Source organism: Plecotus auritus (genome assembly GCF_963455305.1).
Source record: "Plecotus auritus genome assembly, chromosome: 10".
NCBI classification, from domain to species: Eukaryota; Metazoa; Chordata; class Mammalia; order Chiroptera; family Vespertilionidae; genus Plecotus; species Plecotus auritus.
The window spans coordinates 9,568,822-9,596,320 of record NC_137785.1 but is presented as its reverse complement, the minus strand read 5'-3'; the positions used below and the strand labels follow the sequence as shown (position 1 = coordinate 9,596,320).

Below are 27,499 nucleotides of genomic sequence, written 5' to 3'. Positions count from 1 at the left end.
ACTCATGCCCTTCCCTTACTTCCTCCCCATTATTTTGCTTTTAAACCCTTCCTTGTACTGTCACAGAGCTCCGGACAACGGAAAACATGATCAGTGACCCTTTTCTGTGCCTGGAAGAATGCCAAGTCCATTTCTTCAGCTGAAATGAAGTACCAGAAGTTGGGTTGAGATATTGTATTTGGAGCTGGTAGGTCACACAAATAAATTCTAAGTTTTAATTTATTCTACATAAAGGTTAAATATTCAGATTGGGGAAAGGATCCTGTGGCCTTAGTGGACCACAGCATGAGACAGTTGTCCTTAAGAGCAGAGCAAGCCAGGCCAAGGGGGGATGGGGGACAACTAGGAAAGCTGGAAAACAACATTTTTTTAATGTTTGGAGTCAACAAAAAGAAAATTTGCACAGTGAAGATGGAAGAAGCAGGAAGTCAACAGCGATGAGACAAGTATTTGGAGCCACTTTTTTATTCAAATAGACTGCTGACTCTGAGCAGTCACAGAGAAGCTAAGTAGAACATTCAAGAATCTCATGGGGCCCTAGCCGGTTTGGCTCAGCAGATAGAGCGTCGGATTGAGGACTGAAGGGTCCTGGGTGCGATTCCCATCAAGAGCATATGGTCTCAGTCCCCGGGAGGGGGCACGCAGGAGGCAGCTGACCAATGATTCCTTCTAATCATTGATGTTTCTATCTCTCTCTCCCTCTCCCTTCCTCTCTGAAATCAATAAAAAGGTGGAAGAAGAAGAGGAAGAATCTCATGGGGCCTGAAAAGAGGTCTTGCCAAGGAGGAGGGGCCGCCGTAAACATCGCCATCTTGTGGTTAGGACTGAAAATAGATGAGACGCAATAGGGCCTGAAGCCGGGTTTTGAATTCCCTCAATCCTTGATGGGATTGTAGTGACTCTCCTGCTACAGGCCACAGGAAATATACCTGGAGGAGGAGAAGACTAAACAGGGTCTAAACTGTAGTCTGTGTAATTTGTCATTGCTCATCAGTCGGGGTGCGATCCGGGAGACAGCCACCCAGAGAACTGAGAAGATGGGATTTATTAGAAAACCCAGACCGCCTTAGACAATGTGCCAGGATCGAGGAAGTGACATTCTGGAGGGAGCAAGAGGGTGAGAGACAGCGTCACGGAGCAGCTCACCTGAAGCACAGGTGCAGGTGGACGTGCGAGAGCCGGCCCATCACCCGTCTTCTTTCTGCTCTGCCTGGGGATGCTCATCCAGCCGACAATGTTAATCGGGCCATGAGATCTCCTCATGCTTCAGCAATACATCCTGGACTTCTTTCCCCTTCCGAAGGGGCTGTGATGCCTCTGGCCAGGACCGAGCTCAGAGCGAGTCCTCATTTGCCTGCGTGCTTGATCTCTGAGTACTCATGGGTGCTGGTGGCCTCCTGGTCCTGAGGCTTCCATGGCTTCATGCCTTCAAAGGTGAGGTTGGCGTAGTAGAGCTCCTGTTGCTCCCCTGACAGAGGGCCCTTCTCCCCAGGTGACGCTCGGTCTGGGGGCCCGTCTGGCTGGAGATGTTTCTTGGAACCCTGAGTGAAGGGGAGAGAAGGGCATCGGAGAGGAATGAGGCAGACATGGTCCCAAAGAAAAGTTGTGCTGGTGAAACCGTTTTTTCATTCGTCTTCTTATTGCACATACACCTCTCATAGACTCCACTATTCGCTCATTCATTAAACATGTTTTCTTTTGTTTGTTTTGTGGGGGTTGTTCTTTTGGTGCAAAATGAAAGAGACTTGCTGAAACCGGTTTGGCTCAGTGGATAGAGCGTTGGCCTGAGGACTGAAGGGTCCCAGGTTCGATTCAGGCCAAGGGCATGTACCTTGGTTGCGGGCACATCCCCAGTGGGAGGTGTGCAGGAGGCAGCTGATCGATGTTTCTCTCTCATCGATGTTTCTAGCTTTCTATCCCTCTCCTTTCCTCTCTGTAAAATATCAATAAAATATATTTAAAAAAAAGAAAAAAAAGAAAGAGACTTATTCAGGCGCTGCAACCTAGGAGAATGGTGGGCTTTCATCTCGAAGACCATCCTCCTTCCTGCTCAAGCCTGCTGTTTTTTTCTTTTTAATTTTTATATTTTTTGAGAGTATTGCAGATGTTGATTAGACCATATCAAAGGCCTGGTAATCATATTTCATTCCCTCAGAAACCCAGTAAGCATGATACTCGCATTATCCCCATTTCCAGATAGAGAATCTGTAGTGAAGGGAGGTGAAGGAACATGCCCACAATGGGTAGAAAGTAGTCATTTTGGGGAGATGGTTCTGGCAGCCTGGGCCTATCAGAGAGATGAGGTGGGCTCAGTGATCAGCAGGCCTGAGGCAGGAGGCTGACCATGGGTTCCAGGAAATGAAGGGGAAGTCAACTCCCAGCTGTCTGTCCATCTGACCACAAAGGAGCGGGTTTGGGGAACTGCTGAGGAGCTCAGTGTGGACTCCTTGAATGGACATGCCCAGGCCCCCCCTACATGGCATGAGAAGACACCCCCATCACTCACCCAGGTGACTGTGCCCATGACCAGGTCTTCATCATTCGTGACCTTTGGTCTCCCAGCTGCTTGCCTCCGGCGGGCTTTCACTCTGAGGGAAGAAGTCAGCAGTCAGAATGGCTCAGGCACAGGTGGGCACCTGCCCCCACTCCCTGATGGACGATGGAGGCATCCAAACCCTGAGGCGGGACCCGGAGACACTCCTGACATGCAGGTGAGGACCTCATCCCCCTGAATTATCCAGAGGCTTGGCCAAGACTGAATGTTCATCACCAAGGCCCCTCTCACATGCAGAGACTTATGCACGAGCCATCATCACTGTAATTCATGGTAGCCAAAAAGTCCAAGCAACCCAAATGCCCATCAATGAAGGAACGGACAAATAAAATATGCCCCATCCGTATCATGGAATATACACTGAGTGGCCAGATTATGATGATCTCTGAATGCATAATAATCTGGCCACTCAGTGTATATCCTATATAATAAAAGGCTAATATGCAAACTGTCCCCTCAACCAGGATTTCCACCAGCAGGCAGGCCAGCCAACTGCCCCTGTCCCCTCCCCCTGGCCAGGCTGGCCGGACCCCACCCATGCATGAATTCATGCACCGGGCCTCTAATATCTACATATCAATATATATATATATACATATATATACACACACAACACACACTAAGTGGCCACATTATTACGCGTTCAGAGATCATAATAATCTGGCCACTCAGTGTATTTGTAAACAAAAAGGAATAAAGTGCTGACACACGAACCTTGAAAATCTCAGGCTACATGAAAGAAGTCAGTCACAATAAACATGTATTATATCATTGCATTTCTATGAAATGCCAGAATGGGCAAATCTAGAGAAACGGAAAATACTAGTTGCCTGGGGCTAGGGGAGGATGGAGGAGGATGACAATGGAGGGTTGTGGGTTTCTATCTCTTTTTTTCTTTTCCAGGCTAATGAAAAGTTTTAAACTTGACCGTGGTGATGGGTGCACAGCTGTGTGACTGAAGTAAAAGCCATTGAATTGTACACTTTAAAAACATCAGAGTTTTACCCCAATAAAGCGGTTACCCCTCTCCGCCTCCCCCCTGGATGTACTAAGCTTTGTGTTGGTGAAATTCCATGACCTTTTCCAAACCCCCAGGACACGGCTCCCTGCCACAGAGGCTTACATGCAAAAGAAGACGAGACACAAACAGAGGGACAGCAGGGCCATGGCACCAGCACCTCCAAGAGCCGCAGGAACCAGTCCCGCCTGGGGCACCGCCTTCCCTGCAGAGGAGAGGGGCGTGAGACACCCACTCCCGGCACTCGGTCTCTCCTCTTCCCCCTCCTCCCAGAACCTGCTGTAGGTTCTGCTCAACCAGAGCCCGGCTAAGCTCAGTGGATGAGCATCAACCTATGAACCAGGAGATCCCAGTTGGATCCCTGGTCAAGGGCACATGTTGCTGGCTCATTCCCCAGTGGGGGGCCTGCAGGAGGCAGCCGATCAATGATTCTCTCTCATCATTGATGTTTCTATGTCTCTCTCCCTCTCCCTTTCTGAAATCAATAAAAATATTTTGGGGGGAAAACAAGAGATGGAGGGCCCTGTCTTAGCAATCACTCCAGCCCAAGCCACAGCCCCTCTCCCCAAGCCCCACCTTCTCTCTGTCCCACTGCCTTCTCCGTGGCCTCTGCCCCCAGCAGGCCCTGACCTGGCAGCAGCAGGACAGAGGTGCTCTGGGCCCCGTGCACATTCCGGGCCTCGCAGCTGAGTCTGAGGTCAGGGCTGAGGCCCTCATTGAGCCTCAGGGAGCTGTTGGTCCAGGGCCCCGCTGAGCTGGAAGTGACAGTGTAGGAGGTGTTGCTATGGTTTCCCTCCAGCAGCCCCGCCCCCAGCCGCCAGCGCAGGGAGGGGGCCGGCTGGGCCCTGGAGGAGCAGCTGCAGTGCAGACCCTGGTCCTCCCAGGAGCAGGAGGGTCCCAGCAGCTGCGGGGGGTCTGTGGGGAGGGAGAAGAAGGGTCAGCGGTGGCTCTAATCTCCCCAGAACCCAGCTGTCCTGCCCCCCCAGGGTCTCCCCACTCACAGGCCACAGAGAGGCTGAGAGAGACATTTTGGGAGCCCAGCGGGTGCTGAGCTTGGCAGGTGAACTCTCCTTCCTGTGCAGGCCCCACGTGAGGCAGCTCCAGGATCGCGGTGCTGGCGATGGGGGTGGCTTTCAGGCCTGGGGACGCCCAGATCCAGCTCAGCTCGGCAGGGGGGTTGCTGTCAGCCACACAGAGCAGCCTCAGGGTCTGACCCTCCAGCATGGAAAGGGATGTGTTTTGCAGATTCTTAAAGGCTTTGGGGAGAACGATTTTGAGGGGGAGAGAGAGAGAGAGAGAGAAAGAGAGAGAGAGAGAGAGAGAGAGAGAGAGAGAGAGAGAGAGAGAGGTGTGGAACACAGGTCAGGCACCCAGAAGTGAGGGACTGGGGTGATGACTTCCATCCTTGCCCTTCCCATGTCTGCTCCCATTCAAACTCCTGCTCCCCCCTCTGCCCCACCAGGGCCCCGGGCAGGTCCCAGCCCAGAAAGGAGGGGTTCTTTCCTACCTGTGTTGTTTCTGAAGGAGACGCCTATGGTGAGGTTTCCTGGGGCATCTGGGATAGAAAGACAGGGCCCCACTTCAGATGGAAATCACCCCAATCCCAAGGTGAAACGGTGGGAACCCGGAACGGGGGAGTGCTGTCCTTCTGGCCCACTCCCCACCTACACGCAGATCCATGCATGAGCGTTCTCAGGTTAGTTCAGCCTCCACACACACACACACACACACACACACGCCACTCCACTGCCCCCATGGACCCAGCCACCCCTCCAACGCTCACAGGAGACATTGAGCCGGATGGTTCTCTGTGAGGTCCACTGGGACCCTTCCTGTTTCACCTCACAGGTGAGGCTGCTGCCATGGTCCCGGGGCCTCGGAGTGAAGGTGAGCACTGAGGAGCTGCGGTTCTTGGGGCCCAGCAAGTCCACAGCGGCTCCCTCCCAGGAGAAGGTGAAAGGTCGTCCCCCTTCGCAGGCCCCTGGCAGGCTGCAGGTCAGCTGTGTGGGGCGGTCAGACTCCAAAAGCTTCCTTATCCGGATGTGGGGTTTCTCCGTCAGGGCTAAGGGGGAGAAAGGCAGGTGCCTGGGCTCCAGGGGTGGGGACTCAGAGTGGGTCCCTGAGAGAGGCCCTGCCTCAGGTCAGAGCTCACCCCAGGCCCTGTGTCTCTTCCCATCACCCAGGGCCCAAGGCCTGGATCAGGGAGTGACCCAGTGTCCTGTTCCTACTCTAAGACGGGGTCCCATGTCCCTGGGTCCTCTCCTGGGCCCCTACTGTACCTGTCACCTGCAAATCCAGCATCTTATCTTGGAAACTATATCCTTCGAACTTATATCCTTGGTAATTATAGTCAGGATTTCCTCTCTCCACTCGGAAGAAGTAGCGTCCTGCGTCACTCCACCTGGCATCTCTGATTTGCAGGGAACAGTTGTTGGTCCTGGGGTCCGCGAGGAGGAAGCGGCCTTCGAACGCTCTCTTCACCTGTTTATCTGGGTTATTCGTGGCCACAGGAGCATCATAGTTTATTCTGTCCCTGTCCCGGTACCAGTAGGTGTAGACTTTGGTAGAGGAAGTCCACAAACTCATCGGGAAGGAGAAGGAGCAGGGCACGTGGACACACAGACCCAGCTGCACTGTCACCGAATCCTGCACTCGGAGCTCATAGTTCAGTGGCTGCTGCAGGGACCCTGGTGGAGGGGGACACAGAGGCTCAGATGCAGCCCCCGCCCGTCCCCCACCAACCCAACCCCCCTCCCTGAGCCCACTCACCCCCCCACAGCAGTAGCAGCAGCAGCAGGGGCACCATGTCTGCCTCTGGCAGGGCAGAGCGGGTCCAGGTCCCTGTGTCAGGGAGGGAAGTGCCCAGCTCTGGGGTGGGGCCTAGGACACCCCAACAGGAAGTCCTGGGGGAGAGACTGTGGCCAGGCTGGAAGGGGAACTTGGCCTCCACAGGGGTTGGGTGGTGTGGTGGCTGAGAAATCTTCCTGTCTCCCCCCCTCCCCCCATCCCACCCCCTCCTGACCCTGCAGGTAAATGTACTGAGGTCCCAGGAGGTTGAGTGGCTTGTCCAGATGTGAATATGAAAGTGACCACCTTACAGAGGAGGTTTAAGTGGAGAAGGAGGTCACCCAGGGGCCAGCAGTGTCAGAGCTGGACCTGGTGACTCGGGGGGACTTGCCCTACAGCTGGAACTGTCGAACATTCTGGAAAAGGATAATTTTAATATTTTTTGAGACCAAGTGCTGGCAAAAGAGAAAGGAATTTAGACCTAAGTCCAGTGGAGGGCGGAACCCAGGGCAAAGCTGAGTGTTAAAGGCCTTTGCTCTGAGGGCTTCTTGGGGACATGGGACGCACCTGTGTTGGCTTTGAGGGTCTGAGGGTCTGAGAGACAGGGAGGGCACACAAGCTCCATCGGAAACGGACGCCCCATTTGGCGGGACCTCAGCACAACAGCAACATTGCCACCTGAAAGTATTGAAAATCCACCCTCATGGCCCCGCATCGCTGGGTCCCTTTTCAGAGCCCCACCCAGGCTTATAGAAGTGCTTCCTTTCTGCTCCATTTGTGTCCCAAGGCCGGCATAACAAACCCTGACATTACATTCCCGCTGCTGGAGAACGTAGTGGGGCTTCTGTGTGCCTCGCTGGCTCTTGACTGATGGAATCTCAAGAGAGGAACCAATGAGCACGTGGCAGGGGGGTGGGGGATGTCAAGGGCCTTCAGGATAACACTCACAGTCAGCTAGGGATGCAGGAGGCTCCCCTGGCTGGATGGAGGGTGTGCTCAGCAAGCGCCACACCTCACACAGCAGCACCGGGTACGAGTCCAGCCAGGCAAGCACAATATGTAAAAGCTATGAAAATTCAAAAGAAAATAAAGCTGACTTTCTTCATCAAGGATTGTGTCTATATAGGAAAATCCACACGTACATACAGATGCAAGTAGGGGCTTGAGAAGAGAGTTAGCAAGGTTTCTAGAGGCAAAATTAAATTGCAAAATTCAAATGCATCCGTATAGGACAGTGAGCAAAGAAAAACAGGATGGTCTAAAAGATGCCATGGACACATCAAAACTTAGGATGTTCCTGGAATATTCAGAGATGCACAGCACAAAGATATGCTATGCCCTTCCTCGGGGGAGGAAAGATGAATCTGTTTGGGAGGACATTACAGGTGTAAATAGATAGCCCTGGCCGATGGCTCCATCGGCGGAAGCATCGTCCCTACAGCAAATAGGTTGCAGGTTCAATTCCAGGTCAGGGCACATACCTCGGTTTCCATACCAGCTCAGGGCAAGTATGGGAGCCAACCGATTTATGTTTCTCTCTCAAATTGATGTTCTTCTCTCTGTCTCTTTCTCTCTCTCTCTCCCTCCCTCCCTCCCTCCAAGCCACAAGGTATAGACAGAAAAGCAGAAGAGGAAATTTCCCCATAACCTGTGCCAGTCAAGATGGGCCTCAGGGACAAGGAAGGGGCCAGGATGACTCACCTCAGAGCACAAGGCCCATCCAAAAGCAACCCACAGGAAAGCACTGGGGGAAGGAAGCTACCATTTTCACATTCAAGAAGGGCCACAGAATTCATCCCAGAGAGAGGACTGTGTGTGTGTGTGTGTGTGTGTGTGTGTGTGTGTGTGTGTGTGCGCGCGTGCGTGCCTGTGTGTATTCCAAATAAGCTAATGAAGAAACGTTTGTGGAGGTGAAACTCACCTGACATACAATTTCTAACGCGGATTTTGGGTGTGTGACGGTTGGAGCTGTGTGTCACTACACTCCCCCATCATTTTCTGTACCTCAGGCCTACTATGCTCCTTCACCATGCCTTCCTTGTCCGTGCAGGAATCTGATTTGGGGTCTGGAGTATGAATGCACTGATGCACCAAGCAAGACTCCTACAGGCCTAGTGAGTTCTCTTATGGTCCTTTAGGATGACTGAGGTTGAGTCTCTTTTAATGACTTTGTTGGCCATTTGACATCATCTTAGGATAAATGTCTATTCAAGGCTTTAGCCCGTTCTTCAATTGTGATATTTGGGTTTCTTCTGTTGTCTTGTATGAGTTTGTAATGTCTCTCTCTTTTCTTTTCCTTTTTTTCTCATTAATCCTCACCAAAGGATATATTTTCTTTATTCAATTTTGAGAGTGGAAGAGAGAGAGGGTTAGGGGAGAGAAAGACTTCCAGCCTTCAGGTCTTGGAGCAAGAAATTCCTGCTATTTATAAACCACCAGTCTAGGGTCTTTTGTTAAAATATTCAAACCAGCCTAAGACATAGGACCTTTTATTTCAAATATATTTTTATTGATATCAGAGAGGAAGGGAGAAGGAGAGAGAGATGGAAACATCAATGAAGAGAGAGAATCACTGATCGGTCACCTCCTGCCTGCCTCATACTTGGGATGGATCCTGCAATCAGGAATGGAACCGTGACTTCATGGTTAATAGGTCAACAACCACTGAGCCATGCCAGCTGGCCATGACCTTTTTTAATGCATTTATGCATTTAATGCATTTATCCATCAATGGACATTTGGGTTGCTGACACCTTTTGACTAATGTGTATAATGCTGCTATAAATATGGGTGTGCTATTTGAGGATCTTTTTGAGGTCCTGCTTTCAGTTCTTTTGGACATATAACCTCAAGAGGGGATGCTACATGATATGGTAATTCTATTTTTAAGTTTTGGAGGAACTGCCATATTGTTTTCCGTAGCCGGTACAGCCTCTTACAATCCCACCAAGTGTGCAGAATGGTTCCAGTTCCTGCACACGCTCACCAGCACTTATTTTCTGTGGTTTCAATTCAGAGTGGCCATCCTAAAGGGTGTGAGGTGATAACTCATGACAGTCTTTGATTTATGCGTTCCTTCGTTGATTGTTGTAGGTGCCCCGACCAGGATGGAACTGGAAAACTGGGTGTATCAGGAAGACACTGACCAACTGAGCTACCCCGCCAGGGCTTCCATTTGCAGTTCTGTGGGATGGCTGATGCTGCGTCTCTCTTCCTGACTTGGTTGGCCATTTGTACATCATCTTGGAGAAATGTCTCTTCAGGTTTCAGCCCATTCTTCAATGGTGTTATTTCGGTCTTAGGTTGTCTTGTACGAGTTTGTAATGTATTTTGCATATTAACCTCTCATCAGATACATTTTCTCTCCCACCCTGCAGGTGGCCTCTGGAGTCCGGTGAGAGTGTCCTTTTGTGTTCAGGTGTTTCAGCTGGTACAGTCCCACGTGTCGATGTTTGCTTTCCTTGTCTGTGCTTTTGATGTACATAGGCAGGAAGTCATTGCAAAATCCAATGTCCTGGGATTTCCCCCTGTTTTCCTCTAAGAGTTCGATACTTGTGGGTATTATACTTAGGTCTTTAATACATTTTGAGTCCATCTTTCACAGAGGAAAGTGATTTTGTGATGGAAACCTAGAACTGCACAAGAGAAACATAACGGTGAGGGTTACTTTTCAAAGTAGTCATTGTTTACCTGCAGCATGTTCTCACAGTGGGGTCTAAAGACGCTGAACTCACAGAAATAGAGTAGAATGGTGATGCAGAGACTGGGGGTGAGGAAAGGGGGAGATGTTGGTCAAGGGTAACTTTCAGCTACAAGATGAATAATCCCTGGGGATGTACTGGACAGCATGATGACTACAATTAACAGGATTGTATTATGTACCTGAAAGTTGTTATAGTTAAACATCATTAGTATTATAACCATAACAATGATAATTATGAGAGGATGGAAGTGTTAATGAACCTTTTTGTGGTAATCACTTCACTATATAGGTGTATCAAATATGCACATTGCATACCATACCCTTGCATGCATTCTGTTTAAAAAATATCTCAACAAATCAGGAAATAAAATAATTGTCTACATCCAAGTAATTATTAATGTTCTCTAAAGTTTATCAAATTTATGGATGTAAGGTATATGAACATACTAATACGAAGGAGAGACGATGTGTCTTAAATGTTGCTATTTTTTCTTATTCAGGAATAGATATAGCCGGGCCTGTGTGGCTCAGGAGTAGAGTGTCAACCTGTAAACCAGGAGGTTATGGTTCTATTCCAGGTCAGGCCACATGCCTGGGTGACGGCTTCATCCCCAGTAGGGGACGGGGAGGAAACAGGCGATCCATGACTCTCTCTCATCATTGATATCTCTATCTCTCCCTTTCCCTCCAACTTCTTCTCAGAAATTAATAAAAATATTTTTAAAAAATAGGAAAAGATATAATTACCAATTGACGAATAATGACAAGGAATAAACAAAATCCTTTACTTGAAACAGGTTCAACAACAGCAACAACAAAGAGCGGAGATCCAGATGCAATTGGACTCGTGAAACTCACATAGACACTACAGAGTAAAATCCGTGGTCATGTGATATCACAGAAACGTTTTCATTTATGATTAAATGTTGGGACGTGTTATAACAATAATTCTGAGGTAGACGTCTACAAGTAGGGAAAGAAGAGCTGCTCCTGACTCTACTGTGTATCAACACCTACAGATGGGAGACCAGAAACTCAGGGGGTAACCAGGTGACACCTGGGCCAGCAGAGGATATGCTGCCAACTCCAGTCCCTTTGTGGGCCTGAGAATGGAGAGAGAGGAGCAGGGATGTGACTGGGCAGAACCAACAGAGAGAAAAAAAAGAGGGGGGAGGGGAACAAGTCAAATGGGAGAAGCACAGGCAGAAACAAGGGGGAAGTCAGTGGGTGTGTATTACTTGTTTATTTCTGTATCTCACGATGTTTTGAACTAGTCAACAGACTGGAAGCCAAGGAGACACAGGGCCTCCCAGTGCCGGCCCATTCTCAGACACAGCAAAGAATTTCAGATGCAAACGAACCCATCCTGAGCCCCATTCCCAGCCTCCCCAACCTGCCCCAAATCACCCAGAACCTGGGACCAGACAAACAGAGACCACGCCCACAGGCCCAATCCCCCAGATTGATACACACCAGCTGATCCTAAACTGCTCACCCTGCCCTGCCTTGCCCTTCCCAAGGAAACCCCAATAAAGGTTTCGCTAGGCTGCCCTGCACGGGCATCTGCTTCCTGAGGAAATCCGGGTCTTCCCCCGGGCATAGCAGGCCCCTCCTCTCAGGAGGTAAAAGGAATAAAAGTCTTCTCTCCATGGCACTGACTCCCCTTGTCGTCACTCAGCCACTTCCACAAACGGAAACCCCAGGGGTCCATGTGAGCAGGTGAGTCAAGAGTCAGGGAGAAGGTGACATTGACGTCCCAGGACGGTCCCTCTAGCCTGGTGCCCACACCTCAGTCCCATCTTGAGACGAAGGCAGGATCCATCAGGAGCTCTGCCTCGTGTTCTGGGGGCCTCCACACCTGCGGGCCAACACAGGTCTCAGCTCAGAGACTCAGCCACTTTCGCTCTAACTCCAGGCAGAGCCGGACAGCTGGCCCCACCCGGACCTCAGGGCCAATCCCTGACCTTCCCCGGGAGAGACAGGCCTGCTCACCTGGTGTAGTAGAGCCAGGTGAGGACATAGGTGAGGAGGAAGCCAGCCCCCATGAGGGCCCCTCTGATCAGGGTGAGCACCAGGGGCCAGGAGCCCTGCTGCTCCTCAGTCACACATGTGCAGGAGTGCGGGCTGCCTGGGGAGGAACGGAGAGGGGTGACGTGTTGTCCAGGTCTCAGTCCACCCCCAGTCCCAACACCTGACCAGGCGGCCGGCCCCCACACCCATCCTGCCACTCACTCTGCACAGGAGGCTGAAGGAGACTAGCTGGGAGCCCAGAGGGTGCTGAGCCCGGCAGGGGAACTCCCCTCGTGCTGAGGGCTGCAGGGGCTCAGGGCTGGTTCCTCAGCACCAGCTCAGGTGACACCACCCACTCCCAGGACTCAGTCTCTCCTCTTCCCGCCTCCTTGCAGAACCCGCTGTCGGTTCTGCTCAGGCAGGAGATGCAGGCCCGGTCCTAGCAATCACCCCTGTCCCTGCGCAGTCCCCTCCCAAGCTCCTCCTTCTCTCTGACCCACTCCCTTCTCCGTGGCCTCTGCCCCCAGCAGGCCCTGACCTGGCAGCAGCAGGACAGAGGCGCTCTGGGCCCCGTGCACATTCCAGGCCTCGCAGCTGAGTCTGAGGTCAGGGCTGAGCCCCGCGCGCGCGCGGAGGCTCAGGGAGCTGTTGGTCCAGGGCCCCGCTGAGCTGGAAGTGACCACGTGGGAGGCGTTGCCATTGTTCCCCTCCAGCAGCCCCGCCCCCAGGCGCCAGCGCAGGGAGGGGGCCGGCTGGGCCCTGGAGGAGCAGCTGCAGTGCAGACCCTGGTCCTCCCAGGAGCAGGAGGGTCCCAGCAGCTGCGGGGGGTCTGTGGGGAGCGAGGAGAAGGGTCAGCGGTGGCTCTAATCTCCCCAGAACCCAGCTGTCCTGCCCCCGGGGGTCTCCCCACTCACAGGCCACGGAGAGGCTGAGAGAGACACTTGGGGAGCCCAGCGGGTGCTGAGCTTGGCAGGTGAACTCCCCTTCCTGTGCAGGCCCCACGCGAGGCAGCTCCAGGATCGCGGTGCTGGCGATGGGGGTGGCGTTCAGGCCTGGGGACGCCCAGATCCAGCTCAGCTCCGCAGGGGGGTTGCTGTCAGCCACACAGAGCAGCCTCAGGGCCTCTCCCTCCAGGGTGGAAAGGGATGTGGTTTGCAGATTCTTAAAGGCTTTGGGGAGAACGATTTTGAGGGGGTGAGAGAGAGAGAGAGAGAGAGAGAGAGAGAGAGAGAGAGAGAGAGGTGTGGAACACAGGTCAGGCACTCAGAAGTGAGGGACTGGGGTGATGACTTCCATCCTTGCCCTTCCCATGTCTGCTCCCATTCAAACTCCTGCTCCCCCCTCTACCCCACCAGGGCCCCGGGCAGGTCCCAGCCCAGAAAGGAGGGGTTCTTTCCTACCTGTGTTGTTTCTGAAGGAGATGCCTATGGTGAGGTTTCCTGGGGCATCTGGGATAGAAAGACAGGGCCCCACTTCAGATGGAAATCACCCCAATCCCAAGGTGAAACGGTGGGAACCGGGAAGGGGGGAGAGCTGTCCTTCTGGCCCACGCTCCACCTACATGCAGATCCATGCATGAGCGTTCTCAGGTTAGCTCAGCCTCCACACACACACACACACACACACACACAAACACACACACGCCACTCCACTGCCCCCATTGACCCAGCCACCCCTCCAACGCTCACAGGAGACATTGAGCCGGATGGTTCTCTGTGTGGTCCACTGGGACCCTTCCTGTTTCACCTCACAGGTGAGGCTGCTGCCATGGTCCCGGGGCCTCGGAGTGAAGGTGAGCACTGAGGAGCTGCGGTTCTTGGGGCCCAGCAAGTCCACAGCGGCTCCCTCCCAGGAGAAGGTGAAAGGTCGTCCCCCTTCGCAGGCCCCTGGCAGGCTGCAGGTCAGCTGTGTGGGGCGGTCAGACTCCAAAAGCTTCCTTATCCGGATGTGGGGTTTCTCCGTCAGGGCTAAGGGGGAGAAAGGCAGGTGCCTGGGCTCCAGGGGTGGGGACTCAGAGTGGGTCCCTGAGAGAGGCCCTGCCTCAGGTCAGAGCTCACCCCAGGCCCTGTGTCTCTTCCCATCACCCAGGGCCCAAGGCCTGGATCAGGGAGTGACCCAGTGTCCTGTTCCTGCTCTAAGACGGGGTCCCATGTCCCTGGGTCCTCTCCTGGGCCCCTACTGTACCTGTCACCTGCAAATCCAGCATCTTATCTTGGAAACTATATCCTTCGAACTTGTATCCTTGGTAATTATAGTCAGGATTTCCTATCTCCACTCGGAAGAAGTAGCGTCCTGCGTCACTCCACCTGGCATCTCTGATTTGCAGGGAACAGTTGTTGGTCCTGGGGTCCGCGAGGAGGAAGCGGCCTTCGAACGCTCTCTTCACCTGTTTATCTGGGTTATTCGTGGCCACAGGAGCATCATAGTTTATTCTGTCCCTGTCCCGGTACCAGTAGGTGTAGACTTTGGTAGAGGAAGTCCACAAACTCCTCGGGAAGGAGAAGGAGCAGGGCACGTGGACACACAGACCCAGCTGCACTGTCACCGAATCCTGCACTCGGAGCTCATAGTTCAGTGGCTGCTGCAGGGACCCTGGTGGAGGGGGACACAGAGGCTCAGATGCAGCCCCCGCCCGTCCCCCACCAACCCAACCCCCCTCCCTGAGCCCACTCACCCCCCCACAGCAGTAGCAGCAGCAGCAGGGGCACCATGTCTGCCTCTGGCAGGGCAGAGCGGGTCCAGGTCCCTGTGTCAGGGAGGGAAGTGCCCAGCTCTGGGGTGGGGCCTAGGACACCCCAACAGGAAGTCCTGGGGGAGAGACTGTGGCCAGGCTGGAAGGGGAACTTGGCCTCCACAGGGGTTGCGTGGTGTGGTGGCTGAGAAATCTTCCTGTCTCCCCCCCTCCCCCCATCCCACCCCCTCCTGACCCTGCAGGTAAATGTACTGAGGTCCCAGGAGGTTGAGTGGCTTGTCCAGATGTGAATATGAAAGTGACCACCTTACAGAGGAGGTTTAAGTGGAGAAGGAGGTCACCCAGGGGCCAGCAGTGTCAGAGCTGGACCTGGTGACTCGGGGGGACTTGCCCTACAGCTGGAACTGTCGAACATTCTGGAAAAGGATAATTTTAATATTTTTTGAGACCAAGTGCTGGCAAAAGAGAAAGGAATTTAGACCTAAGTCCAGTGGAGGGCGGAACCCAGGGCAAAGCTGAGTGTTAAAGGCCTTTGCTCTGAGGGCTTCTTGGGGACATGGGACGCACCTGTGTTGGCTTTGAGGGTCTGAGGGTCTGAGAGACAGGGAGGGCACACAAGCTCCATCGGAAACGGACGCCCCATTTGGCGGGACCTCAGCACAACAGCAACATTGCCACCTGAAAGTATTGAAAATCCACCCTCATGGCCCCGCATCGCTGGGTCCCTTTTCAGAGCCCCACCCAGGCTTATAGAAGTGCTTCCTTTCTGCTCCATTTGTGTCCCAAGGCCGGCATAACAAACCCTGACATTACATTCCCGCTGCTGGAGAACGTAGTGGGGCTTCTGTGTGCCTCGCTGGCTCTTGACTGATGGAATCTCAAGAGAGGAACCAATGAGCACGTGGCAGGGGGGTGGGGGATGTCAAGGGCCTTCAGGATAACACTCACAGTCAGCTAGGGATGCAGGAGGCTCCCCTGGCTGGATGGAGGGTGTGCTCAGCAAGCGCCACACCTCACACAGCAGCACCGGGTACGAGTCCAGCCAGGCAAGCACAATATGTAAAAGCTATGAAAATTCAAAAGAAAATAAAGCTGACTTTCTTCATCAAGGATTGTGTCTATATAGGAAAATCCACACGTACATACAGATGCAAGTAGGGGCTTGAGAAGAGAGTTAGCAAGGTTTCTAGAGGCAAAATTAAATTGCGAAACTCAAATGCATCCGTATAGCACAGTGAGCAATGAAAAACAGGATGGTCTAAAAGATGCCATGGACACATCAAAACTTAGGATGTTCCTGGAATATTCAGAGATGCACAGCACAAAGATATGCTATGCCCTTCCTCGGGGGAGGGAAGATGAATCTGTTTGGGAGGACATTACGGTGTAAATAGATAGCCCTGGCCGATGGCTCCATCGGCGGAAGCATCGTCCCTACAGCAAATAGGTTGCAGGTTCAATTCCAGGTCAGGGCACATACCTCGGTTTCCATACCAGCTCAGGGCAAGTATGGGAGCCAACCGATTTATGTTTCTCTCTCAAATTGATGTTCTTCTCTCTGTCTCTTTCTCTCTCTCTCTCCCTCCCTCCCTCCCTCCAAGCCACAAGGTATAGACAGAAAAGCAGAAGAGGAAATTTCCCCATAACCTGTGCCAGTCAAGATGGGCCTCAGGGACAAGGAAGGGGCCAGGATGACTCACCTCAGAGCACAAGGCCCATCCAAAAGCAACCCACAGGAAAGCACTGGGGGAAGGAAGCTACCATTTTCACATTCAAGAAGGGCCACAGAATTCATCCCAGAGAGAGGACTGTGTGTGTGTGTGTGTGTGTGTGTGTGTGTGTGTGTGTGTGCGCGTGCGTGCCTGTGTGTATTCCAAATAAGCTAATGAAGAAACGTTTGTGGAGGTGAAACTCACCTGACATACAATTTCTAACGCGGATTTTGGGTGTGTGACGGTTGGAGCTGTGTGTCACTACACTCCCCCATCATTTTCTGTACCTCAGGCCTACTATGCTCCTTCACCATGCCTTCCTTGTCCGTGCAGGAATCTGATTTGGGGTCTGGAGTATGAATGCACTGATGCACCAAGCAAGACTCCGACAGGCCTAGTGAGTTCTCTTATGGTCCTTTAGGATGACTGAGGTTGAGTCTCTTTTAATGACTTTGTTGGCCATTTGACATCATCTTAGGATAAATGTCTATTCAAGGCTTTAGCCCGTTCTTCAATTGTGATATTTGGGTTTCTTCTGTTGTCTTGTATGAGTTTGTAATGTCTCTCTCTTTTCTTTTCCTTTTTTTCTCATTAATCCTCACCAAAGGATATATTTTCTTTATTCAATTTTGAGAGTGGAAGAGAGAGAGGGTTGCGGGAGAGAAAGACTTCCAGCCTTCAGGTCTTGGAGCAATAAATTCCTGCTATTTATAAACCACCAGTCTAGGGTCTTTTGTTAAAATATTCAGACCAGTCTAAGACATAGGACCTTTTATTTCAAATATATTTTTATTGATATCAGAGAGGAAGGGAGAAGGAGAGAGAGATGGAAACATCAATGAAGAGAGAGAATCACTGATCGGTCACGTCCTGCCTGCCTCATACTTGGGATGGATCCTGCAATCAGGAATGGAACCGTGATTTCATGGTTAATAGGTCAACAACCACTGAGCCATGCCAGCTGGCCATGACCTTTTTTAATGCATTTATGCATTTAATGCATTTATCCATCAATGGACATTTGGGTTGCTGACACCTTTTGACTAATGTGTATAATGCTGCTATAAATATGGGTGTGCTATTTGAGGATCTTTTTGAGGTCCTGCTTTCAGTTCTTTTGGACATATAACCTCAAGAGGGGATGCTACATGATATGGCAATTCTATTTTTAAGTTTTGGAGGAACTGCCATATTGTTTTCCGTAGCCGGTACACCCTCTTACAATCCCACCAAGTGTGCAGAATGGTTCCAGTTCCTGCACATGCTCACCAGCACTTATTTTCTGTGGTTTCAATTCAGAGTGGCCATCCTAAAGGGTGTGAGGTGATAACTCATGACAGTCTTTGATTTATGCATTCCTTCGTTGATTGTTGTAGGTGCCCCGACCGGGATGGAACTGGAAAACTGGGTGCATCAGGAAGACACTGACCAACTGAGCTACCCCGCCAGGGCTTCCATTTGCAGTTCTGTGGGATGGCTGATGCTGCGTCTCTCTTCCTGACTTGGTTGGCCGTTTGTACATCATCTTGGAGAAATGTCTCTTCAGGTTTCAGCCCATTCTTCAATGGTGTTATTTCGGTCTTATTTTGTCTTGTACGAGTTTGTAATGTATTTTGCATATTAACCTCTCACCAGATACATTTTCTCTCCCACCCTGCAGGTGGCCTCTGGAGTCCGGTGAGAGTGTCCTTTTGTGTTCAGGTGTTTCAGCTGGTACAGTCCCACGTGTCTATGTTTGCTTTCCTTGTCTGTGCTTTTGATGTACATAGGCAGGAAATCATTGCAAAATCCAATGTCCTGGGATTTCCCCCTGTTTTCCTCTAAGAGTTCTATCCTTGTGGGTATTATACTTAGGTCTTTAATACATTTTGAGTCCATCTTTGCACAGAGGGAAGTGATTTTGTGATGGAAACCTAGAACTGCACGAGAGAAACGTAACGGTGAGGGTTATTTTTCAAAGTAGTCATTGTTTACCTGCAGCATGTTCTCACCGTGGGGTCTAAAGACGCTGAACTCACAGAAATAGAGTAGAATGGTGATGCAGAGACTGGGGGTGAGGAAAGGGGGAGATGTTGGTCAAGGGTAACTTTCAGCTACAAGATGAATAATCCCTGGGGATGTACTGGACAGCATGATGACTACAATTAACAGGATTGTATTATGTACCTGAAAGTTGTTATAGTTAAACATCATTAGTATTATAACCATAACAATGATAATTATGAGAGGATGGAAGTGTTAATGAACCTTTTTGTGGTAATCACTTCACTATATAGGTGTATCAAATATGCACATTGCATACCATACCCTTGCATGCATTCTGTTTAAAAAAGATCTCAATAAATCAGGAAATAAAATAATTGTCTACATCCAAGTAATTATTAATGTTCTCTAAAGTTTATCAAATTTATGGATGTAAGGTATATGAACATACTAATACGAAGGAGAGACGATGTGTCTTAAATGTTGCAATTTTATCTTATTCAGGAATAGATATAGCCCGGCCTGTGTGGCTCAGGAGTAGAGTGTCAACCTGTAAACCAGGAGGTTATGGTTCTATTCCAGGTCAGGCCACATGCCTGGGTGACGGCTTCATCCCCAGTAGGGGACGTGGAGGAAACAGGCGATCCATGACTCTCTCTCATCATTGATATCTCTATCTCTCTGTCTCCCTCCAACTTCTTCTCAGAAATTAATAAAAACATTTTTAAAAAATAAGAAAAGATATAAACACCAATTGAAGAATAATGAGAAGGAATAAACAAAATCCTTTACTTGAAACAGGTTCAACAACAGCAACAACAAAGAGAGGAGATCCAGATGAAATTGGACTCAAGAAACTCCCACCGACACTAAAGATTAAAATCAGTGGTCATGTGATATCACAGAAACGTTTTCAGTTATGATTAAATGTTGGGATGTGTTATAACAATAATTCTGAGGTAGACGTCTACAAGTAGGGAAAGAAGAGGTGCTCCTGACTCTACTGTGTATCAACACCTACAGATGGGAGACCAGAAACTCAGGGGGTAACCAGGTGACACCTGGGCCAGCGGAAGATATGCTGCCAACTCCAGTCCCTTTCTGGGCCTGAGAATGGAGAGAGAGGAGCAGGGATGTGACTGGGCAGAACCAACAGAGAGAAAAAGAGGGGGGAGAGGAACAAGTCAAATGGGAGAAGCCCAGGCAGAAACAAGCGGGCAGTCAGTGGGTGTGTATTATTGTTTATTTCTGTATCTTACAATGTTTTGAGCTAGTCAACAGACACGGAAGCCAAGGAGACACAGGGCTTCCCAGTGCCGGCCCATTCTCAGACACAGCAAAGAATTTCAGATGCAAACGAACCCATCCTGAGCCCCATTCCCAGCCTCCCCAACCTGCCCCAAATCACCCAGAACCTGGGACCAGACAAATAGAGACCACGCCCACAGGCCCAATCCCCCAGATTGATACACACCAGCTGATCCTAAACTGCTCACCCTGCCCTGCCTTGCCCTTCCCAAGGAAACCCCAATAAAGGTTTCGCTAGGCTGCCCTGCACGGGCATCTGCTTCCTGAGGAAATCCAGGGCTTCCCCGGGCATGGCCGGCCCCTCCTCTCAGGAGGTAAAAGTAATAAAAGTCTTCTCTCCATGGCACTGACTCCCCTTGTCGTCACTCAGCCACTTTCACAAACCGAAACCCCAGGGGTCCATGTGAGCAGGTGAGTCAAGAGTCAGGGAGAAGGTGACATTGACGTCCCAGGACGGTCCCTCTAGCCTGGTGTCCACACCTCAGTCCCATCTTGAGACGAAGGCAGGATCCATCAGGAGCTCTGCCTCGTGTTCTGGGGGCCTCCACACCTGCGGGCCAACACAGGTCTCAGCTCAGAGACTCGGCCACTTTCGCTCTAACTCCAGGCAGAGCCGGACAGCTCGGCCCCACCCAGACCTCAGGGCCAATCCCTGACCTTCCCCGGGAGGGACAGGCCTGCTCACCTGGTGTAGTAGAGCCAGGTGAGGACGTAGGTGAGGAGGAAGCCAGCCCCCATGAGGGCCCCTCTGATCAGGGTGAGCACCAGGGGCCAGGAGCCCTGCTGCTCCTCAGTCACACATGTGCAGGAGTGCGGGCTGCCTGGGGACGACGTGAGAAGGGTGACATGTTGTCCAGGTCTCAGTCCACCCCCAGTCCCAACACCTGACCAGGCGGCCGGCCCCCACTCCCGTCCTGCCACTCACTCTGCACAGAGAGGCTGAAGGAGACTAGCTGGGAGCCCAGCGGGTGCTGAGCCCGGCAGGTGAACTCCCCTCCATCTCCAGCCCCCACATGGGGCAGCTCCAAGACTCCGGGTGCAGAGGGCTGGGACAGGCTCAGGGCTCTCCCCTCCTGGGACCAGCTCAGCATGGCAGGGGGGTTGCTGTCAGCCTCACAGACCAGGAGCAGGGACTGGCCCTCTAGGACAGGCAGGGATGTGTGGTTGCTCAGCGTCTTCAGGGCTGGGGAGAGGAACACAGAAGGTGGTTCAAGAGACAGTGACCCTGCTGGTCAGGCCCGGCTCCCAGGATGAAGGGGGCTCTGCTGAGGGTGGACAGGTGAGGAGTGGACGGGGCCCTCAAGTGGAGATGATTCAAGAATGGAGGCAGCCTGGCAGGTGAGAGGAGATGCACGGACGCCTGCAACGTGGCAGACGGCCCAGAAGCACCAAGCACTTGATGATGATGGAGAAGAGGCAGAGTCAGAGAGTCTGGTGCCTCGAGGGCCACGCTGAGGGCAGTGGGCTGTGCCCTGGGCTCCCTAGAGAGCAGCAGGGAGCTGTGCACAGGGAGGCCGAGGGTCAGTGCCACGACTAGAAAGATCCTGCTGGGCCGCCTGGCGTCGAGACCACAACGATGAGACTGGAGGCAGGGAGGCTGAGGAGCAGCCGAGGCCATGGGGCCCCGGGTCGAGGACAAGGCTGGAAGGGGTCCGGGCCCAGGGCAGGCAGAAGAGGGAAGTGATGTGAGAAGTGAGGTTTCCTACAGTTGCTGATGGGGTGCGGCTGTTGAGAGAGGGAGTCATCTAGAGTAAGTCAGAACACACCAGGGTTAAGTGGGGTCGAGAGGCACCAGGAAGGGGTGCCTACTGAGTCCTGGCCAGTGTCACTCAGTGGTTAGAGCGTTGACCTGAGCAACAAAAAGTTGCAGGTTCAATTCCCAGTCTAGGACACACATCTTGAGTTGCAGGTTCCATCCCCAGGAGGGGTGTTTGCAGGGGGCAACCAATTGATGTGTCCCTCTCACATCAATGTTTCTCTCTCTCTCTTCCTCTCTCTCACATCAGTGTTTCTCTCTCTCTCCCTCTCTCTCACATCAATGTTTCTCTCTCTCTCTCTCTCTCTCTCTCTCTCTCTCTCTCTCTCTCTCTCTTCCCTCACCCCCTTCTCTTCCATTCTCTCTAAAAATTATTGGAAAAATATCCTCTGGTGATAATTAAAAAAAAAAAAAAGAGGGGCCTGCCAAAACCGGTTTGGCTCAGTGGATAGAGCGTCGGCCTGCTGACTGAAAGGTCCCGGGTTCGATTCCGGTCAGGGGCATGTAACTTGGTTGTGGGCACATCCCCAGTGGGAGGTGTGCAGGAGGCAGCTGATCGATGTTTCTCTCTCATCGATGTTTCTGACTAACTATCCCTCTTCCTTTCTCTCTGTAAAAAATCAATAAAATATATTTAAAAAAAAAAAAAAAAGAGGGGCCTACTTATGCAGATCTGTGGCTGGACTAAAGCTGTGGGGGGCATCAGGGCTGCTCAGGATGGGACTGGGACACCAGGGGGAGAACTGGGACGCGGTGAGCATGCCCGGGAAAGTGGGGAATGGGAACATGGCAGGATCCTGGACACAATGACCGGATCTGAGATGAAGGAGGACAGGTATCCGAGGAGGGAGGGCAGACGGCAGTTCTAGAAAGAGGAGCAGGACAAAGCAGAGCCTGGGGTTGTCACTGTCTAGAGACAGGAAGCAATGCAATGGCCAGGGGTTGGGGGCAGGGGCTGGAGGGGCAGGTAGTGTCTGGTGGGGTCACGGTGCGGTTCCCCCAGATAAGAGAGATTGTGCGGGGGGGCTGCACAGCCCGCAGGTGAGGTAACCTTGCGGAGCGACCCCCTTAGACACGGCGGAGGCAGTAAATGGCGTGTTGCCTGGGCTTCACCACCAGGGAAAGTCAACTGAGACTTCGAAAAGCGAACAGGGAGCAGCCAAAGGCTATGGTGGCCCCGTGCATGTGAGAGGCGAGTGAGGGTGCGGGAGAGGAAGACCCACCTCAAGGGGCTGCAGGGCAAGGGAGGAGGGTCTCACCTCCAGGCCCTGAGCCTGAGCTGGCAGAGGCCCCGCCCCCCTTCATCCCCAGAGAGGAGGGAATGGCTCCTACCTGTACAGTTTCCCTGGGAAACCCTGATCGTCAGCACAGGAGCATCTGGGGAGGGAAAATGTGCTGACACCAGGGCGGGCATTTGCCCTCTGCCCCAGGGGCCCCTAAGTGGGAGGGGTGGGGTTTTACTGCAGCAAAATCCTCTGGGAAAGGGAACCCAGCACTGAACCTCCCTCTGGCCCCCTCTGCCCCATGAGACCCAGCCACCCCTCCAACGCTCACAGGAGACATTGAGCCGGATGGTTCTCTGTGTGGCCACCAAAGGTCCTTGGACTCGGACCTGACAGGTGAGGTTGGTGCCATGGTCCCGGGGCCTCGGGGTGAAGGTGAGCACCGAGGAGCGGAGGTCCTGGGGGTCCAGCGAGTCCACAGCGGCTCCCTCCCAGGAGAAGGTGAGAGGTCGTCCCCCTTCGCAGGCCCCTGGCAGGCTGCAGGTCAGCTGTGTGGGGCGGCCGGACTCCAGAGGCTCCGGAATACGCATGTGGGGTTTCTCTGTCAGGTCTGAGGGGGAGAAAGGCAGGTGCCTGGGCTCCAGGGGTGGGGACTCAGAGTGGGTCCCTGAGAGAGGCCCCACCTCCTGCAAGAGCTCACCCCAGGCCCTGTGTCTCTTCTCATCACCCAGGGACCAAGGCCTGGATCAGGAAGTGACCCAGTGTCCTGTTCCTGCTCTAAGACGGGGTCCCATGTCCCTGGGTCCTCTCCTGGGCCCCTACTGTACCTGTCACCTGCAAATCCAGCATCTTATCTTGGAAACTATATCCTTCGAACTTATATCCTTGGGAATATCCTTGGGAATTATAGTCAGCATTTCCTATCTCCATTCGGAAGAAGTAGCGTCCTGAGTCACTCCTCCTGGCATCTCTGATTTGCAGGGAACAGTTGTTGGTCCTGGGGTCCGCGAGGAGGAAGCGGCCTTCGAACGCTCTCTTCACCTGTTTATCTGGGTTGTTCGTGGCCACAGCAGCATCATAGTTTATTCTGTCCCTGTCCAGGTACCAGTAGGTGTAGACTTTGGTAGAGGAAGTCCACAAACTCCTCGGGAAGGAGAAGGAGCAGGGCACGTGGACACACAGACCCAGCTGCACTGTCACCGAATCCTGCACTCGGAGCTCATAGTTCAGTGGCTGCTGCAGGGACCCTGATGGAGGGGGACACAGAGGCTCAGATGCAGCCCCCGCCCGTCCCCCACCAACCCAACCCCCCTCCCTGAGCCCACTCACCCCCCCACAGCAGTAGCAGCAGCAGCAGGGGCACCATGTCTGCGGCTGGCAGGGCAGAGCGGGTCCAGGTCCCTGTGTCAGGGAGGGAAGTGCCCAGCTCTGGGGTGGGGCCTAGGACACCCCAACAGGAAGTCCTGGGGGAGAGACTTTGCCCAGGCTGGAAGGGGAACTTGGTCTCCACAGGGGTTGGGTGGTGTGGTGGCTGAGAAATCTTCCTGTCTCCCCCCCTCCCCCAACCCACCCCCTCCTGACCCTGCAGGTAAATGTACTGAGGTCCCAGGAGGTTGAGTGGCTTGTCCAGATGTTAATATGAAAGTGACCACCTTACAGAGGAGGTTTAAGTGGAGAAGGAGGTCACCCAGGGGCCAGCAGTGTCAGAGCTGGACCTGGTGACTCGGGGGGACTTGCCCTACAGCTGGAACTGTCGAACATTCTGGAAAAGGATAATTTTAATATTTTTTGAGACCAAGTGCTGGCAAAAGAGAAAGGAATTTAGACCTAAGGCCAGTGGAGTGCGGAACCCAGGGGCAAAGCTGAGTGTTAAAGGCCTTTGCTCTGAGGGCTTCTTGGGGACATGGGACGCACCTGTGTTGGCTTTGAGGGTCTGAGGGTCTGAGAGGCAGGGAGGGCACACAAGCTCCATCACAAACGGACGCCCCATTTGGCGGGACCTCAGCACAGCAGCAACATTGCCACCTGAAAGTGTTTGAAAATCCACCCTCATGGCCCCTCAACGCTGGGTCCCTTTTCAGAGCGCCACCCAGGCTTATAGAAGTGCTTCCTTTCTGCTCCATTTGTGTCCCAAGGCCGGCATAACAAACCCTGACATTACATTCCCGCTGCTGGAGAACGTAGTGGGGCTTCTGTGTGCCTCGCTGGCCCTTGACTGATGGAATCTCAAGAGAGGAACCAATGAGCACGGAGGGGGGAGGGGGATGTCAAGGGCCTTCAGGATAACACTCACTGTCAGCTAGGGATGCAGGAGGCTCCCCTGGCTGGATGGAGGGTGTGCTCAGCAAGCGCCACACCTCACACAGCAGCACCGGGTACGAGTCCAGCCAGGCAAGCACAATATGTAAAAGCTATGAAAATTCAAAAGAAAATAAAGCTGACTTTCTTCATCAAGGATTGTGTCTATATAGGAAAATCCACACGTACATACAGATGCAAGTAGGGGCTTGAGAAGAGAGTCAGCAAGGTTTCTAGAGGCAAAATTAAATTGCAAAATTCAAATGCCTCCGTATAGGACAGTGAGCAAAGAAAAACAGGATGGTCTAAAAGATGCCATGGACACATCAAAACTTTGGATGTTCCTGGAATATTCAGAGATGCACAGCACAAAGATATGCTATGCCCTTCCTCGGGGGAGGGAAGATGAATCTGTTTGGGAGGACATTACGGTGTAAATAGATAGCCCTGGCCGATGGCTCCATCGGTGGAAGCATCGTCCCTACAGCAAATAGGTTGCAGGTTCAATTCCAGGTCAGGGCACATACCTCGGTTTCCATACCAGCTCAGGGCAAGTATGGGAGGCAACCGATTTATGTTTCTCTCTCAAATTGATGTTCTTCTCTCTGTCTCTTTCTCTCTCTCTCTCCCTCCCTCCCTCCAAGCCACAAGGTATAGACAGAAAAGCAGAAGAGGAAATTTCCCCATAACCTGTGCCAGTCAAGGTGGGCCTCAGGGACAAGGAAGGGGCCAGGATGACTCACCTCAGAGCACAAGGCCCATCCAAAAGCAACCCACAGGAAAGCACTGGGGGAAGGAAGCTACCATTTTCACATTCAAGAAGGGCCACAGAATTCATCCCAGAGAGAGGACTGTGTGTGTGTGTGTGTGTGTGTGTGTGTGTGTGTGTGTGTGCCTGTGTGTATTCCAAATAAGCTAATGAAGAAACGTTTGTGGAGGTGAAACTCACCTGACATACAATTTCTAACGCGGATTTTGGGTGTGTGACGGTTGGAGCTGTGTGTCACTACACTCCCCCATCATTTTCTGTACCTCAGGCCTACTATGCTCCTTCACCATGCCTTCCTTGTCCGTGCAGGAATCTGATTTGGGGTCTGGAGTATGAATGCACTGATGCACCAAGCAAGACTCCGACAGGCCTAGTGAGTTCTCTTATGGTCCTTTAGGATGACTGAGGTTGAGTCTCTTTTAATGACTTTGTTGGCCATTTGACATCATCTTAGGATAAATGTCTATTCAAGGCTTTAGCCCGTTCTTCAATTGTGATATTTGGGTTTCTTCTGTTGTCTTGTATGAGTTTGTAATGTCTCTCTCTTTTCTTTTCCTTTTTTTCTCATTAATCCTCACCAAAGGATATATTTTCTTTATTCAATTTTGAGAGTGGAAGAGAGAGAGGGTTAGGGGAGAGAAAGACTTCCAGCCTTCAGGTCTTGGAGCAATAAATTCCTGCTATTTATAAACCACCAGTCTAGGGTCTTTTGTTAAAATATTCAGACCAGTCTAAGACATAGGACCTTTTATTTCAAATATATTTTTATTGATATCAGAGAGGAAGGGAGAAGGAGAGAGAGATGGAAACATCAATGAAGAGAGAGAATCACTGATCGGTCACCTTCCGCCTGCCTCATACTTGGGATGGATCCTGCAATCAGGAATGGAACCGTGACTTCATGGTTAATAGGTCAACAACCACTGAGCCATGCCAGCTGGCCATGACCTTTTTTAATGCATTTATGCATTTAATGCATTTATCCATCAATGGACATTTGGGTTGCTGACACCTTTTGACTAATGTGTATAATGCTGCTATAAATATGGGTGTGCTATTTGAGGATCTTTTTGAGGTCCTGCTTTCAGTTCTTTTGGACATATAACCTCAAGAGGGGATGCTACATGATATGGCAATTCTATTTTTAAGTTTTGGAGGAACTGCCATATTGTTTTCCGTAGCCGGTACACCCTCTTACAATCCCACCAAGTGTGCAGAATGGTTCCAGTTCCTGCACATGCTCACCAGCACTTGTTATTTTCTGTGGTTTCAATTCAGAGTGGCCATCCTAAAGGGTGTGAGGTGATAACTCATGACAGTCTTTGATTTATGCATTCCTTCGTTGATTGTTGTAGGTGCCCCGACCGGGATGGAACTGGCAAACTGGGTGCATCAGGAAGACACTGACCAACTGAGCTACCCCGCCAGGGCTTCCATTTGCAGTTCTGTGGGATGGCTGATGCTGCGTCTCTCTTCCTGACTTGGTTGGCCGTTTGTACATCATCTTGGAGAAATGTCTCTTCAGGTTTCAGCCCATTCTTCAATGGTGTTATTTCGGTCTTAGGTTGTCTTGTACGAGTTTGTAATGTATTTTGCATATTAACCTCTCATCAGATACATTTTCTCTCCCACCCTGCAGGTGGCCTCTGGAGTCTGGTGAGAGTGTCCTTTTGTGTTCAGGTGTTT

The 27,499-nt window shown here is 51.9% G+C and overlaps 1 protein-coding gene across 1 annotated transcript; it reads right to left on the bottom strand.

Moving 5' to 3' along the window:
- Positions 1–452: 452 nt before the first annotated feature.
- Positions 453–23,804, bottom strand: LOC308235347 (sialic acid-binding Ig-like lectin 5). Its single transcript, XM_080644097.1, has 16 exons — positions 23,574–23,804; positions 23,078–23,356; positions 22,856–22,900; positions 20,693–20,950; positions 20,453–20,588; positions 18,468–18,523; positions 15,332–15,358; positions 14,747–14,857; positions 14,257–14,664; positions 13,761–14,039; positions 13,473–13,520; positions 4,574–4,828; positions 4,203–4,487; positions 3,678–3,777; positions 2,507–2,588; positions 453–1,541 (listed from the first exon to the last, which is right to left on the bottom strand). The coding sequence occupies exons 1-16, from the start codon at positions 23,674–23,676 to the stop codon at positions 1,347–1,349; spliced, it is 2,667 nt and encodes an 888-aa protein (XP_080500223.1). The 5' UTR covers positions 23,677–23,804; the 3' UTR covers positions 453–1,346.
- Between the last annotated feature and the right edge of the window lie 3,695 nt (positions 23,805–27,499).

Excerpts from the sequence above, each read along its gene's own strand:
- LOC308235347 (XM_080644097.1), bottom strand. The coding sequence starts at position 23,676 with ATGGAGATAGGAAATGCTGACTATAATTCCCAAGGATATTCCCAAGGA. Across the intron at positions 22,901-23,077 it reads CATCCGGCTCAATGTCTCCT|ATGCTCCTGTGCTGACGATC; the intron begins GTGAGCGTTGGA and ends TTCCCTCCCCAG. Across the intron at positions 13,521-13,760 it reads CATCCGGCTCAATGTCTCCT|ATGCCCCAGGAAACCTCACC; the intron begins GTGAGCGTTGGA and ends TTTCTATCCCAG.